This window comes from Labrus bergylta, chromosome 9, assembly GCF_963930695.1.
Source record: "Labrus bergylta chromosome 9, fLabBer1.1, whole genome shotgun sequence".
NCBI classification, from domain to species: Eukaryota; Metazoa; Chordata; class Actinopteri; order Labriformes; family Labridae; genus Labrus; species Labrus bergylta.
In genome coordinates, this window is record NC_089203.1 from 21,568,214 (window position 1) to 21,584,875 (window position 16,662).

General features: G+C 38.5%; 2 protein-coding genes across 2 annotated transcripts; one reads left to right on the top strand and one right to left on the bottom strand.

Moving 5' to 3' along the window:
* Positions 1-886: 886 nt before the first annotated feature.
* Positions 887-5,563, bottom strand: LOC109986720 (thiosulfate sulfurtransferase/rhodanese-like domain-containing protein 2). The gene is made up of 9 exons (XM_020637489.3): positions 5,190-5,563; positions 3,658-3,950; positions 3,432-3,540; positions 3,163-3,282; positions 2,786-2,891; positions 2,425-2,540; positions 1,970-2,128; positions 1,592-1,730; positions 887-1,481 (listed from the first exon to the last, which is right to left on the bottom strand). Exons 1-9 carry the CDS (start codon positions 5,319-5,321, stop codon positions 1,252-1,254), a joined length of 1,404 nt encoding a protein of 467 aa, XP_020493145.2. The 5' UTR covers positions 5,322-5,563; the 3' UTR covers positions 887-1,251.
* Positions 5,564-5,645: 82 nt separating this feature from the next.
* LOC109986719 (nuclear cap-binding protein subunit 1) lies at positions 5,646-16,166 on the top strand. Its single transcript, XM_020637488.3, has 23 exons — positions 5,646-5,814; positions 6,842-6,930; positions 7,071-7,171; positions 7,268-7,424; positions 7,513-7,620; positions 7,867-7,988; positions 8,153-8,222; positions 8,348-8,563; positions 8,656-8,753; positions 8,835-8,898; positions 8,994-9,104; positions 10,243-10,307; positions 10,407-10,469; positions 10,574-10,648; positions 11,119-11,222; positions 11,857-11,979; positions 12,388-12,490; positions 13,261-13,354; positions 13,484-13,587; positions 13,745-13,862; positions 13,954-14,097; positions 15,332-15,445; positions 15,547-16,166. Exons 1-23 carry the CDS (start codon positions 5,781-5,783, stop codon positions 15,658-15,660), a joined length of 2,391 nt encoding a protein of 796 aa, XP_020493144.1. The 5' UTR covers positions 5,646-5,780; the 3' UTR covers positions 15,661-16,166.
* Positions 16,167-16,662: the final 496 nt, after the last annotated feature.

Here is a 16,662-nt window from a genome sequence, read left to right on the forward strand (position 1 = left end):
TATATTATTGTCATATTATATATTATTATATAATTATTATTATAATATAATTAATTCATTTATAACCTACTATTATAATTATATTATTATTATATGTTATTATATAATTATTATTATAAATATAATAATTTATTTATAACCTACTATTATAATTATATTATTATTATATGTTATTATATAATTATTATTATAAATATAATAATTTATTTATAACCTACTATTATAATTATATTATATATTATTATATAATTATTATTATAAATATTATTAATTCATTTATAACCTATTATAATTATAATTATATTATAATTATATTATATATTATTATATAATTATTATTATAAATATAATTAATTCATTTATAACCTACTATACTACTACTAAGACACTAAACTGTTTAAGTCCTATATGTAAAATAATTGGTACCTTTCTCTAGCAAGTATGACTTAACAAGTTATTATTTTGACACATTATTTGTTAAGTGCACACATTTTGTTTGGCAAAATATTTTACTAATGTATACTGCATACTTAGCTTTTGAAATCCCCTTTATTGATGTTGTTTTATTACACTTATATTGTTGTTTTTCCTGATCTATAATGAATTTAAAAAAAATAGTTTAATGTGAATTTACCCTCCAGAAATGAAACATGCTTTCATTAGTATACAAACTATTTTTTTGAGTTTTATCTGGTTGAGAAGATTTTTGTAGAGAAGATGTAAAATCATGCAAATGTCAACAGGTGCAGGCGTCAAATCTCACATTCTTACTTTATCCTTAGATTGCTGAAATTAAAACTTAACTCTGTAACTGAAATAATGAGAGGCTAGCTTTTTCGGTACTCAGATGTGTACCTTGGGATTTAAAAAAAAAAAAAATCTGCACTCCAAGTAACCGGTCCAGTTTTACAGGAACAAGCACAACCACATGTTCATTTTTCTTGAAAGGTATTTTTTAAGATGCATTGGTGTTTCACAAAATTCATGTAATAAAACTTGCACTGTCTGCAGATACATTTAACATATTCTCAATAAAAGCTGTATAAACAGTCTCATCATGTAAAATTAGAATGGCTATAACACCGTCTCCAGAATTAGGACACTGTGTCTCCATTCCCATCATTTATATAAAAATAATCCATGGCATTAAAATATACAGGAAACCCTCTTCAAAAATTGAGTTGTACATTTTGATGAATATCCCTGGACAAGCAACACTTTTATTGATGTCCAATCATAACCGTCCTGTTGCTACACATCCTGAGGGATTCTGGGTCGTCCACCTGTACACTCACACTCCTCTTTGTGATGCTGAAAAGCAGATGATTTTCCGCTCTGAGCCCGTCCTTTGGTTAGACATGTGGGGCAGCATGCAGTGTGTCCAGCTTCTCTGCAGGAGACACAGGACAGAACCAGCTGACAGCAGAACTGGGTGGAACAGAGCTTGTACTGATCCCAGGGAGAGCCACAGTACCTGCAGTCTAAGCAGAGAAATGCAATTTTATTTATTATATTCATCAGTTTTTAGATAATGTTACAATTTCTATATGTCACTAAACATGTTGATTAGGCGCTTTGTGAACACGCTAACCTGATATTACGTCATTGTTGGAGGAGATGGCATAGCGTTCGTCGAACACGAAAAGTTTCCCTCGATAGAAACCTTCTGGAAATTGCTCCAGATACTTGTGAATTCCACCTCTCAGCTGGTAAACCTCCTTACACACATCCTACAGACAGGGAAGTAAGAAAAAATGTACAATTAACAAACTGATGATGCGTTTCTTTTCGACCATTTGCTCCAAGAAATACAGGTATGTCTGAAAAGGCAAGCAGCTACACAGCTCCCCCTTGTGGAGAACAAGCAGACTGCAAGAAGTAAGTGACAACATGACAGGCCAGTTCAATAAGCGGCTTAATAGAAAAAAGAAAAAATTCTTCAGTTCACCTCAAGGACATGTCAGCTTACTTTAGAACGGAGGTATGCAGAGCCCCGCTCACAGCGGATCCCTCCTGTGCAGTACATCAAGACTTTCTTGTCTCTGAACAGTTCTAGATTCTGGTCCACGTAGTCTGGGAAGTAGCTGAACTTACGGATGTCTGGGGCCAGACATTGTGTAAACTGTCCCTGCAGTCAAAATGAGACATGTTGCAGAATGTTACATCACAATCCAATATTGCAATCTGGCTTTTGAACAATTTTCCATTAACTCAAACTTAGTAAAAAGCAGATATTAGTACTGGTGTTACTGTTGCAGACAAACTTTCTTACTGCAACCAGTTAAGCTGATGCAGATATAACACACAGAGGCAGGTACATTATAGAAAATAAATACTAAATATAGACCATAAAAGACAATACACAATGCATGGAGAATCTAAGCAAGTCCCTACTTTTTGCGATATGCTCATATGTTCACTTACAATTTTACTCTCATAGAAGTTACGGCAGTCCAGTAGGACGGTGTCATTGCTTGAATCCTCTTTAGACAAAAGAGCGTCCACTTCTTTATGAAACTCCTCCGGCTCCAAATGTATTCCTGAGCAGCGAGAAAATACAACGACTAACCAAAAAGCCTTCACATACCCCAAAATCAGCTGACCTCAAAACAGAACATTTTATAGAAAATCTAATCAAAATAAACACATTGATAAAATCATAATAACACTTTGAGTGATTTTGCAAAAAAACAGTTATACACAATAGTAATAATGGTAATTGTGATGAGATACTTGTGTTATATTAGTGTCAGCATTGTATTATTGTTGTTTTCATAAACTATACCTGCCAGCTTGTAGGAGATAACTTCAGGATCCATTCCCATTGGGACAATTTCCTTATAAACTCCCAGCCTCAGGTCTGTAAAACACTCTGCACCACCATCACTTGTCTGATCATGCACACAAACACATATATACCAAACAGAAGTTACATAAAATGTGCACTTGTCATGTTAATTAATTATTATTATATGGTTATCTTTTAAACTAAGGTTGGTGTTGTGGAACTACAGAGACGCCGATTGACGTCATGAAGAAACATTATGTAATAAATATCTAATAAACAGAAGGTATTTTTTTCTACTTATCTATCATCCAACTACTGTATTAAATATTAAAATTATTATTATTAAAAAATATATTTTTTAATCTGAGCCTGACCTTAAAATCCTCCGTATCCATCTTAAAGAGTGGGTGTGAACACATAGCATCGATGTAGATGTCAGTGGCTACGTTGGTGCCCCCAACTGTTCCATTGATGCCTTCAGTCGCCACCCTCACCTGAAGAACATAATTATTTATGTAAAGGGAAAGGTCAAATGGATTAATAAGCCTTCCTCTAAACAAATAATAGAATTATAGAAACACGTTTTTAAGTCTTGTTCCCAAAATAAACATTCTGGTGTCTCTTAGTTGATAGCTTTTTATACCTTGCCATTTAAGTGAAGCTTCTCACACAAGGCTTTCTGCCACGCACAGATGACATGTGGATTGTCTACTTGGCAGTAGTGATAATAGAGGAGAACCTTTCCTGGACCCCTATAAAGGAAATTGCAACGACAGACATCAGCTGGATTTTACAACGTTTCACCGTACAAAGATATGTGCAGGCAGATATAACTGAACTCAGACAGGATAATCAAAATGTGTTAGTACTTCTGAAGCTGCTCCTCAGAAATGTGTGCAGTGTCAGGGATCCATGCAGATATATCCGCTGGCTTGGCCTCACAGTTGTTCGGTTGCTGCTGTGATTCAGTCTCTCTTTCCAGCTGGCTCAACAAATGCTCATACGCGGCTCGTGCGAGCTGCTGTAGGTCAGCATCATGAGTCCTGGCCACATGTTTGTGAATGGCAGAGTGTTCCTTAAAGGTCTCTTCACAGCAGCACCAAGACGTGCATCCATCGTCTGCATTGAGATCCTGCTTGTTTGCCACAAAGGCAGCAAATGACTGTGGTATAAAAAAAAATGTGCAAAGTCAAATAAAGACTATTTTTCCAAATGTGTTTAACAAGTAGCAACTTCAAGATTATGGTTCCTAGATCATCTACTAGCAACTTGCTGATCATATTTCTGTTTATAGGTTAGGCGTAGTTCAATGACAAATGGATGCCACTTGTGTTTTTTTCTTTAATTTATTACATAAGATCTTAAGGGTTTGATTTAATTACAGATAAATAAAATAAATAATGTGGTTAAAGACTATATGAGACCATTCCATTTATCACCACACATAACTTAGGCTCATCTTTTGACTCTTGATTGGTCACAACTCCCAGTATGACATGCCCAGTCAGAGCTGAAGCATGAACTATAGCCTACAGTCTGGGTCCTACTTATCTTTTTCTCATATTCATGCTGTGTTTTTATGTAAGATATGGATCATTTGTTGCCTGGCTTCTCTGTTTACATGTGGACTGTTGTTTGTTTCCATTGTCTTTTATTTATTGATTCTACTACGGAGACAGCTGTATGTGTGCAAAGACAAATGTCCTCAATGTATTGTGTGCGTCATCGCATGGTATATTAAGGTTTGTTATATAGCCAGACCAATGCTGACACTGTCCAGTCGTAACAGTTTTTAGAAAAAAATACTTTTATGGCCACTGAACAAACTCACTGGTACATTTTATAGTTGAAAATAGATTCTCATGTACTCTCTTGAGGACAAAGTATGAAGTGTTAATAAAAGTACCATGTAATTTCTAAATATTTAATCAAGAAATGCCTAAAAAAAAAAGAAGCTTATAGCAGTTGATATACCGGCCCAGCTTATTTCATTGCTAGCTATATTTTGTCATATAAATGCAATAATGATTTGGATTTACATCTTAAAACTTGCTTCTGCAACAATACCTCTACACAAATCTCAAATACAACCACAAGTTCATGTGTATTCATTAAAGTTGCTGTCTGATTACTTTACGGACTACACTTTTGTCAATAGCTGATCTATTTTTATTAATCTATTTTTTTTGTACATTCTTAATTTTTCTTGTTTTATTTAAAATGTACTGTGTTCACTTTTTGTCTGCAATCTTTGCTGCTGTAACACTGTAAATGTCCCCATTGTGGGATAAATAAAGGATTATCTTATTTTATCTTAAATTATGCAGTAAAGATTAACTAAATATAACCACAGTCAGATGTTCAGATGTTCAGATGTTCAGAGTTTCTGGTTGTCACTTACCTTCCTTCTACAGAAGCTGTAATATCTTCTTTGAGAAGCAGAAAGTTGTTTCTCTTGTTTTAGTCCATTAGATGCCGAATTGCTAAGTTCAAAGTCTACGAACTCAGAGTACAGGTTCTCATCCGATGCCATGTTTTGGTTTTTTTTTAATCAGATTTTAAACACAGTATTTTCAACTTAACTTACTAGTTAGCTAGCACACAGGTAATGTTAAGTTTCTCTGTTTAATCTTAAAAGCGAACTTTCTCTCAACTCTGGTGTCTGAACAGGAACGACTATCACCGTATAATACGATCAACATTTAATATAAGCCTTCTCAATACACACACACCTTCACATACACAACAAACAACAAACGTGTTAGAGAGAGGTGCAAGGCAGTAAAGCACGGACAAAAGACGACGTTGCAACTTCCGGCTAACCCGCCACTGCCCCGGATGTGCCTCACTTGAATCAGACCGCTATTATTTTCCTGCACTAGCTAGAAGCGTGTGTTACCGAGTTATTATTTTTCTTTCAGAATCATCTTCTTTCCTCCCCCCCCACCCCCCCAAAAAAGAAAAAAAAACTCACATTAATAGCGATTGAAACATGTCCAGGAGAAGGCACAGCGACGAGAACGACGGTGAGAAGACTTTAGTAGTTTCAGACGTCGGTGCTAACGAGGCTAGCGGTCGTTAGCGTGTTTGCGTTAATCTTTTTTTTGCGTGATGCAGAAACGTTTTGCGTCTTTAATGGTTATTGGCGAGGCCGTGATTGTGTTTTTACAATGTTCATGTAGAAATGCAAACCCCACCAGTTATCTCTTAATAATTATATTCAAACCAGTGGCTTGTAATCGATAATATATGAGCGAAACTGCCCCAAAGGTTAGAACATTTACCGTTTAGCTGGTTAGCTGGTTAGCTGCTATGTTAGTGCTATCAGTCAATATGTGGGCGGCAACCAACTAATTAAATACGAATTCATCTAAATGTAATAAATAAGACAGTAAAAGTAGCTTTAAAAAGTGTATTTGCTTGTTTTAATCTCACAGGCTGAGTCATGATCCATTAGCTTTAGTCTAATTTAAAACCTAATTATAATAATAATTATAAATTATTTAAATGTGCACTATGTCGATATGTTGAAATGTGAAAGTTAGAGAAATGAAACTATTCTTTGCTGTTTTTTTTCTGAGCTGAAGACACAAACTTTTCTCCAAAAAGAAATGGTGCATTTCTCCACTTTTCAAATTTCTCTACCAAAACAACGTAGTGCACATTTAATTTTCCACGATGCAGATGTTACAATTCACTATATTGCTATTGCTATATATCAAATTCAAGGAGGACTGTCCTTGAACAATTAATCTCCATATTAAACCTAAAATCAGAGTTAAAACCTCATATCTGGTGATTTATCAAAAAAAAAGTGGGATTTGTGTTTTTACCAGAGACCTTCCTCAAATCTGAATAATGAAAATAACATTTTGTGATATCAGTGTAGAGTGTATCTTTGCATGTATTAAATAAAAAACAAACAAGAATTTAAAACAGAATCCCAAACTGTAATATCGCAGTTGTTACAGTTGTCGTTTGGATCTGAAGAGATACTCTTTAACTATCTTTCAGTTCCCTCTCTGACTGTGTTGCTTATTTTTACTCTTCTAGGAGGTCAGGCCCACAAAAGAAGGAGAACATCGGAGCCGATTGAAATCGAAGACCGCTTAGAGTCACTGATATGTCGTGTTGGGGAGAAGGTAAATAGCTTTCATGGGCAATGTAGTTCTTTTTCAATATAAATAACCTTGCATCAAATACATTTTGCAAACGTCTCACCGTCTCCGGGTCCAAGCAGAACTTGGTTTGTCAAATATTTAAACGTGTTATTCTCTTACAGAGTACGTCATCTCTCGAGAGCAACTTGGAAGGCCTTGCAGGTGTGTTGGAGGCCGACCTTCCAAACTACAAAAACAAAATCCTGCGCATTTTATGTTCTGTGTAAGTTCAAACCAGTTCTCCTCCTTTAACTGTAATACTTGGCCTAAATTAAGGGTCATTTTTTTTTACTGAGTTGTGGGTTATTGTTTTGGACAGTGCTCGCCTCCTACCTGAGAAGCTGACTGTGTATACCACTTTAGTCGGCCTGTTGAATGCCAGGAACTACAACTTCGGGGGCGAGTTTGTGGAGGCCATGATCAGACAACTGAAGGAAACGTTGAAGAATAACTTGTACAATGAGGCTGTTTACTTGGTAAGCTCAATTCTTTTATTCAATTTAATTTTATAAACACTTAATATGGTGACTTTTTTTCTTGTAACATTATTTCTTTCTTTTGTAGGTGCGTTTTCTGTCGGACCTGGTCAACTGCCATGTGATTGCTGCTCCTTCAATGGTGGCCATGTTTGAAAACTTCATCAGTGTTACACAAGAGGAGGATGTACCTCAGGTGGGTGGAGGAGGAGGAGGAGTGATTTAGGCTCTAACTGTTTGACTTTTAGTGAGAATGTTTAAAGAAACATTTAATTGAATTGACTTTTCATGACTCGCAAGGTCAAGTCAAATCTAATAAAATCATTAATATAACAAATCACCTGTCAGTTCAGTCTATAATAAATCATACCGTAAGTAGATGAATGAAAGATGAATATATGATTGTGTTAATAACCTAAAATGGTCTTGTTTGTGTTCTCAGGTCCGGTCAGACTGGTTTGTATATGTGGTTCTGTCCTGTCTGCCCTGGGTGGGCAAAGAACTTTATGAGAAGAAAGATGTGGAGATGGACCGACTTCTCAGCCAGATCGAAGGCTACCTCAAGTAAGACGTCAATAAAGAAGATGTTTTCTTCTTCTTTGTTCTTTATTAGTGTCGGGTTTTAGATTTCACCTTTATGTCTGATTTATTTTCTCTTCTTTAATAATCTCTTCAACCTTCAAATAGTAATTTCTACCCCTAATGTCTCACCTTTCTAAAATTCCTAGAAGCCGAGTAAAGACACACGTCCCCATGCTGCAGGTGTGGACAGCAGAGAAGCCCCACCCACAAGAGGAGGTGAGATACTTTCTCCCTTTGTTGACATCACTTCAGTTTCTGGATATGCAGAACCTTGGTGTGTGTGTGTGTGTGTGTGTGTGTGTCTAAGTTTCTTTTCTCTCCCTTCCTGTCAAATCTCTCAGTACCTGGACTGCCTTTGGGCTCAGATTCAGAAGTTAAAGAAGGACCGCTGGCAGGAGCGCCACGTCCTGCGTCCATACATCGCCTTTGACAGCGTGCTTTGTGAGGCTCTGCAACACAACCTGCCCCCCTTCACCCCACCGGGCCACATGCCTGACGCCCAGTACCCAATGCCCCGGGTCGTCTTCCGCATGTTCGACTACACCGATGCCCCAGAGGTGAATTAAAAAAAAATATATATTTCTATGAGAACCTTTCAGGAGTTCTCCTTCATGAAGAGTACGAGAACGTTTGTCCTCTTCATTCTCAGGGTCCTGTCATGCCTGGCAGCCATTCTGTGGAGAGATTTGTCATAGAGGAAAACCTGCACTGTATCATCCAGACTCACTGGAGAGAGAGGAAAACATGGTGGGCAAAAAGCTTTATGAAGTTAAATTTGTGTGCATGTTGAACACGAATGATTGAACTTTTCTTTTTATCGCCTCTCAGTGCTGCACAGTTACTGAGCTATCCAGGGAAGAACAAGATTCCACTCAACTATCACATTGTGGAGGTATACAAGATAGAGAAAAAAAAAAAGAAGCTAAATCCTGAGAAGTTCTGAAAAGCAAAAGGCTCTAAATGTTTCTGTGTCTCTGTTTTTCTCAGGTGATCTTTGGAGAACTTTTCCAGCTGCCCTGTCCGCCTCACATCGACGTCATGTACACCACACTGCTCATTGAACTCTGCAAACTGCAGCCAGGATCCCTGCCACAAGTTGTATCCTTGATTGTTTATAGCAACACAATTTCCAACGCAGCCACATGTACCTGATGTCTCTACAGAACCTAAATTTTAATATATTCTCTGTGTCTTGTCAGTGTTCTTAACCCCATCCTTTCCGCTTATCGAACAATTCTGTATTTGTAGTCTAAACACAAGAACAGAAACAAAAGTAAAAAAACATGCATGTGATCTGCATGGATTTAATATTGATTAAACAGAACGTTAACCAGTGTGCAAAGATGGACAGCATGCACATCTGAATCACTGAGTACTATGTGCAGGGCAAAAACTGTATCCAATGACAGAAAGAAGACAAAGTCCGCACACCAGAAGCTTCTCAAATTAACATGTAATGGAAATGATCACCACATGTGAGGTTTGGGGCCCCTAGCCCTTCATCAGACTGAAGAAGTGAGGAGACACACCTCATGTGTCGTTGGAAGACATGTCAGAATAATGGTGGTGTTGCCACCCTTACTTGAAAACATAAACCAGCACTCATTTCTTAAAATGAAGCAACACTTAAAGTGCACTCACACTAGGTCCAGTTGTCCCGTACCGTGCTTTGCAAAAAACACATGCATGGCTTCGCCTAATAATGAACCGTGCTTTGTTTACAAGACAGACAGGAAAAAAAAAACAACGAAAGAGGGACGCATGGTCGAGTCTGCAAATCATGTAACAACACAGAACATGACAGCTACTTTACTGACTTCTTGGCTTATTTTGAGTCATTTTAGTCAGATACAGACAGAACACATTATGGGATTTCCCCATAATGAAGGCGGTCCTTGTTGTGAACCCGTACGTAAGCGTGCCAGGGCCAAGGAAGTGTACCTTTTATGAACACGGATCGGAGCACTCACAACTGGTCAAGCGAACTGGACTTAGGCACGGTACAGATCGCCTAGTGTGAGTGTGGCCATATTATCTCCATTTCTTATTTTCCTATTCATCATCATAGACAATTAGCTGAGATGTTGATAAAAAGAATTGAAAAGCTGGAAGGCAAAGCATTAAAATAGATCAGATATGTTATTCCATTCTGCCAGTAAACAGTATTTAACCCTGTAGGTTTTATAATGATGGGGTTTCAAAGTATTCAGACTTTGCCTTAACAGCTTCCTGTCAGTTGGCTCAAGCTACAGAGATGCTGTACATGAGACTGGACACCATGAACACCTCCTGCATCGACAGGTATCATAACCACACCTTTCTTTCACTGAATGAGCAGGATACTGAACTGATGTTCGTCTTGTCTGTGATTTTTAACTTCCCATCTCTTTCCATTTCCAGACTTATCAACTGGTTTTCTCACCATCTGAGCAACTTCCAGTTTAGATGGAGCTGGGATGACTGGTGAGGGATTCTGTCATGGACTGAGCTCCTTTTTCTTTTCTTTTCTTTTTTTTACTGTAAAAACAAATCAGCTGACATTATAATCACACGTCTTATCTCTATAGGTCTGACTGTCTGGCCGTTGATCTGCAGAAGCCCAAACCCAAGTTTGTCAAAGAGGTTCTGGAGAAAAGCATGAGGTACTTTGTGATTTATATACCTTTAAATGCTTTCTTTATTTTTTATGCTTTACTTTGAACCCCCTCCCCTCATATTAATAATTCTTTAAGATGCTAATCTAAATGGAAATCAGGAAACAAAACAAGATCTAAATGAAAATATGCTGTTTATAAAGTCTTTGTGAAGACGGTTTGCTGGTGGAATACGTGCTTGTTAAATATTTTTTCTAATTTACCTAACATGCATTTGATTGGCTGTCAGAATCTTGCTTGGACATTTAAATCTGCTTTATTGTGTGTTTTATTGAGAACTTATCCCATGTTTATATTTTTTAGTATTTTCTATACTTAGTCGAGTAGTAGTAGTAAGAAGTAAATTATTGGACATCTTGTTCCAAATGGTTGTCCCTGAAATTTGTATCTTTTCATTCTTTAATGTTGACAAATTCTCCTTGGCCTAAAGCCCCGCCTGTTTGCTCCTCTCCCTGCAGACTTTCCTATCACCAGAGGATAGTGGACATCGTACCTCCAACCTTCTCCGCGCTGATCCCAGCTGATCCCATCTTCATCTACAAATACATGGATGAGAGCTCTGGTAAGCACATTTATGATGTTCATGCAATTACAGTAACACTATCATTTATTGCATTTATTTGGAATTTTCATATAACTTCTACATGTTTTCTTGTGTGGAGAAAGTGTTAATGCCGACCGAAACTAGCTGCTACACTGTAAATGGTGAAAGGCAACACAACATCTATCCATTCCTTATCTTTACCACTGGGGGGGGGGGGGGGGCTGGAGCAGATCCAAGCTCTCATGAGGCGAGAGGCGGGGTTACACCCTGGACTGGTCACGAGTCAATCACAGGACTGACATACAGAGACAGACATCCAGTTACGCTCACATTCACACCTACGGGCAGTTTAGAGTGCAACACAACATGTTGTCAGATGTTTTTAGTTCAGATAATTAGATATGAGTAGGACAAAGAAGTTAGGGTTAACTTCCGCAGCCCTGTTTTCATCATGACTCCTGGTTCTTTATTCCGTCTTCTAAGGCTGTGATATTATATCATTTCCCTCTTATCAAACACATGAACTGTCACAAGCTACCGAGCAATGTGCTGATCCCTTGTCAGCCTTGAACAGATTCAACTGGACTTTTCTGTAACCAGTGTAAGAGTTTAGAAAGGAACACTTGAACTTAACATCTCTCCTGCCTCACAGCTTCGTTACCCGGCTACCCGGTATCCATCACCGTTTCAAACGCCATCAAGAACCGAGCGTCCAACGAGGAGATCCTGACTATCCTGAAGGAGGTGCCCAACCCCAACCAAGAAGACGACGATGGTTTGACTCCTCTTTTCTTTTTGGCTTCAGGATGAAATGTTGTTTTTAGACTTAATTTCTCTGACTTTTCACAAATTCATGTGACAACACAAACAAGAACAAATACACATTTAACCAGGAAAGTCTGATTATTATCACCACTTAGATATAGGATACAAATATACATTTGATATAAAGCATAAAGGACGAAGAAGGGATGATTGTCTCTTTTAAAACCATCATAAAGTAACATTTTGGATCATAAATAGGGATGTAGGCTTCTGTTCACAGTGGGTGGATTACACAAGCGAATGCCATTTAGTTGTTGTTTCTCCACCTAAAGATCTTTTCAGTCTGCTGGGTGTAAAACATCCTATTCTTAAAGTGTTTTCTTATCCTCTATATTCCTCTCTGGTTGTCTCCTCTCAGACGAGGGTGAGACTTTCAATCCCCTGAAGATCGACGTGTTCCTGCAGACTCTGCTTCATCTGGCAGCCAAGTCCTTCAGCCACTCCTTCAGTGCCCTCGGCAAGTAAGTTCACCCGCCATGACAAGCACCATATAAAAAAAACAACAGCTATGAATGTAACTGTCTGACACAAATATCCTATATACTACTATATAATACTTTCTGGAATAAGACAAGGCAAATGTTAGGGATGTACTGATAGTGCACACAGTACTGATGTTTCCAATAGACATTTAGCAGATTGGATATTCTGATGTTTGTTTCATTACTTCTTAATTTACGTGTCTGTTTTTCAAATAATCTACGACATGTTATATATTTAAATAGTTTTTATTTGTCCCTCCTCTTGATTCTGTCTCAGAGACTGTGTAAGACTCCCACATTGTGACTTTTCTTTTCTTCACATTTGACCGTGAAAACAAATCAAAGTTTTTCCAACAGTTGACTACTTCTGCCCTGGATAAACCTCTTCTCTGGTTCAGTAGTTATGTACACTAGCCTGCCAGCTTTAAACCAAACGGATAAACATAATGTGCATGTCACATTATTTGTCAATGGGCCGATGTCCGTCAACATGGCTGATATTGACCGATACCGATGTTCCCCTGATACATTGGAGCATCTCTAGAAAATATTCTTCATGATCAAGCAAACTGAAGAGATTCTAGAGAAACTATGTGAAATAATATTGAAGTAATAATTAGCGTGACCTAATTAAATGAAGTCTGATGTGTTTTATTCTAGTTAAATATGTGAATAAACTTTAGACCTCGACAGTTTATTATTGAATAAATTCAGTCCCGCTGGCTTCAACTTACATCTGCCTTCTCCAGGTTCCATGAAATCCTGAAGGTCCTGACAGACAGCGACGAGGGAAAACTCCACATCCTCAGAGTTGTTTATGAAGCCTGGAAGAATCACCCGCAGGTAGAAGCAACAGACAGTTACAGTGCAGAGGATTTTGTTCAAGAAGTTCATTTCAGTTGTTGTGATTTACATGAAGATATCTCCAGAGTTCCAGTTAAACCTCAACGTGTGTCTTTTGCTGCTTTACAGATGATCGCTGTGCTGGTGGACAAAATGATCCGGACACAGATCGTGGACTGTGCTGCTGTCGCTAACTGGCTCTTCTCTCAGGACATGGCTCACGAGTTCACCAGGTGAGAGATGAGACATCAACACGTTGAAGAAGGGCAGACACTCAACATGAAAACATTTCAGTTTGAAGCTTCTATCGTGGACTTATTTTCCAGATGGTAAAAGATGAATTCTTCTCTTTTCCTTCTTCTGTTAATTTAAACTCTTATCCCTCTTTAGACTTTTCATCTGGGAGATTCTCCACTCGACCATCCGCAAGATGAACAAACACGTGCAGAAGATCCAGGTGGAGCTGGAGGAGGCCAAAGACAAACTGGAGAAACAGCAACATAAAAAGGTAGCTTTACCATATTTTATACAAACATCACGGTCACATCAGTCAGTTTGTTTAAGTTAGAGGTTTAAATGTGTTTGTGTTTGTTTTCCAGCAGAGGGACAGCGGTGATGACGAGGACATGGAAAAGAACAGCGAGGACGAGGAGGGGCAACTGGAGGAGCAGATCGAGAGGCTACAGGAGAAGGTGGAGTCGGCTCAGAGCGAGCAGAAGAACCTCTTCCTCGTCATCTTTCAGGTACTGACGGCTCAAAGGGCACTTAACTCTCTGACATTAACATTTTGTAAGTTTCCTGACCAGTTACCCCAGAGCACTGAGAAAAAATCACTGAATGTCAATATGTGGTGTCCCGCTCTTCTTCTGTGGTATTTTATTGGCACCTGACGCAGATTCAGGTCATCATGAGTTATGATGATGACTTATAACTCTTATTACTGCAAGAATAGACAGCGGGCAACAGCACACAAATTAGATGTTTTTTGTTGTTGCTTGAGTTGGCTGGAACACGATGCAGCTGAAAATGTAGACTTCTGCCAGATCTGCTGAAAAGATGCCAAAATATGAGGACAAGTAAGATGAGCATAGAAAAGATAAGGTAGTTCTGCTTGGGCCAGTGATCTAGGGAATTTTACCCCTGACTTGCATTCGTTTATGATGGAAACCAATCTTTCCATAACAAGAAAATCACAGTAATTAATGAATTATTCAAATCGGATGGATTTTAACCCAAGCGGCAACCTCCTGTCTTTAAAAATGAAGCCAATGAGGAAGTGCAAAACCCTGCAGTTCATTAAGTGTCTGCTTGATGCTGGCTCCAGGAACACTTGAAGTCACATCATACAACAGGCAAAAAAAACAAAAAAACAGACTGTTTTTACAGCATAAATAAACATGTTTACAGCCTGGAACAATAAACAACATAGGTCTGATTAGTTATTGTCTTGATGGGCACATACTGTATGGGATACGTGGTATCCATAGTTAGGGGCGTAGCTGACATGATTGACAGGTGGGCACGATGTAACAGTTTGTCAAAAGGCTTAAAACCCGCCTCAGCTCTCAGCCTGTCGTCAGGTTGACTGAAAGTTAGACTGAGACAGGATTTCCAACATGGCGGCTGCTGCTTATGAGCCTCCAGAGCCCCCTGAGCTCCATGCAGGAACAGATGGCTGACGTCACTTAGGCTTCCTCCATTAATATTAACAGTTTATGTTTAAGCCTCTTCCTTTTTTTTTTTTAAGGAAAAAGCCCACATTCTGTTTTCTATGAATATTGTAAATAATTAAAAGAGGGATCACTCCGGGTGTTATCAAACCAACCATGACTTAATCATCTGTGAACTTGTGAGATTCCCAAAATTAAAAATAAAAGCAAATAAGACGGAGATTTTTGAAACGTATACAGACCTTTTTTTTAAAAGCAGCTGTGACAAACGAGTGCACCGCTTTAGAGTTTGTCTTCTCTCCTGCAGCGCTTCATCATGTTGCTGACGGAGCATCTGGTTCGCTGTGAGACGGGCAGCGTCGACGTCAGCACGCCCTGGTACAAAAACTGCATCGAGCGGCTGCAGCAGGTCTTCCTCATGGTAAAACATTCACACACACACACACACACAAACACACAGTGCAGTATCACAGTGTGTGTGTGTGTTCTCTCACTGATGTTGTGTATCTCCTCTTTCTGCAGCACCATGTGACCATCCAGCAGTACATGGGAACCCTGGAGAACCTGCTGTTCACCGCAGAGCTCGACCCCCACATCCTCGCCGTCTATCAGCAGTTCTGTGCCCTGCAGCTCTGAGAGAGAGACACACACACACACACACACACACACACACACACACACACACACACACACACACACACACACACACACACACACACACAATTGGATACAATGGAATGTGTACCTGTGCTCACACAGTACCTGTGCTAAACAAACACATTAGAAAGTTAGCAGCTCTTGCATCAAGAATCTCATTTCAGTTTTTTTTATTTTTGACCTCTCGTCTTATCGGTGCCATCCAAAGTGTTTCTGTGCAACTACGACGGAGGACATTTTTCGAAGTATGAATTTCAACAAGAGTCCGTTTTGAAATATACTCTGTAGTTATGTTTTGATTTTCTTTCAACCTGCTCGTGTTCTTATGAATGGGTCTTTTTAAAAACAGTGCTGACGATGAGTGAAGAGGAAGTTTCAGGTTGTTACGGATTAACACTGAATCTAGAGAGCGCTCTACTTTTTTATATTTGTTTTATGTGGAATGAGGAAAGAATTAAAACTCTACGGAGTCTTTATCGCCTGCTCCCCGGTCTCGTGTCATTTTTTTTTTCTTTATCTCAGCCGCTGAAAACAGATTTAACGTTACCTGTTAGCTTAATCTCATTCTGAAGGCGATTATCTCAGGAGTGAACACAAGTATCATCAGGGTGTGGTCACTCACCATGCATTGTGTACCCTGTCTCTTTATTAGATAGATTGATGTACTTCATTGATCCTAAACTGTGAGATAATGGTGTTACAGCAGCAGGTTATCAAAACAAATATGTAAATAAACCCTAACAGATGTAAAAAATAAAGAGCAGAAATGTACTTACTGTATATCCAGAGTTTAGCTTAACATTACTACGAAGTCTCGACGACAAATTAAAATGAACAAATTAGACAAGAGTGTATAACTGAACGTAAACATACACTGCTGAGGGGGCTAGACAGTGATCACAGTTGTGAAAGTGCAGTTACTTAATAGAGAGCTGTGCAAATCCAGTCATTGGAAAATTCTGCAGACATGTAATCAGCAAA

Bases quoted from the DNA above. Each gene is read 5' to 3' on its own strand.
- LOC109986720 (XM_020637489.3), bottom strand. From the start codon at position 5,321: ATGGCATCGGATGAGAACCTGTACTCTGAGTTCGTAGACTTTGAACTT. The intron at 3,951-5,189 runs GTAAGTGACAAC...TTTATACCACAG, and splicing joins ACAGCTTCTGTAGAAGGAAG to TCATTTGCTGCCTTTGTGGC. The intron at 1,731-1,969 runs GTAAGCTGACAT...CCCTGTCTGTAG, and splicing joins CTGCATACCTCCGTTCTAAA to GATGTGTGTAAGGAGGTTTA.
- LOC109986719 (XM_020637488.3), top strand. From the start codon at position 5,781: ATGTCCAGGAGAAGGCACAGCGACGAGAACGACG. The intron at 8,899-8,993 runs GTATACAAGATA...TGTTTTTCTCAG, and splicing joins TCAACTATCACATTGTGGAG to GTGATCTTTGGAGAACTTTT. The intron at 10,470-10,573 runs GTGAGGGATTCT...TTATCTCTATAG, and splicing joins AGATGGAGCTGGGATGACTG to GTCTGACTGTCTGGCCGTTG.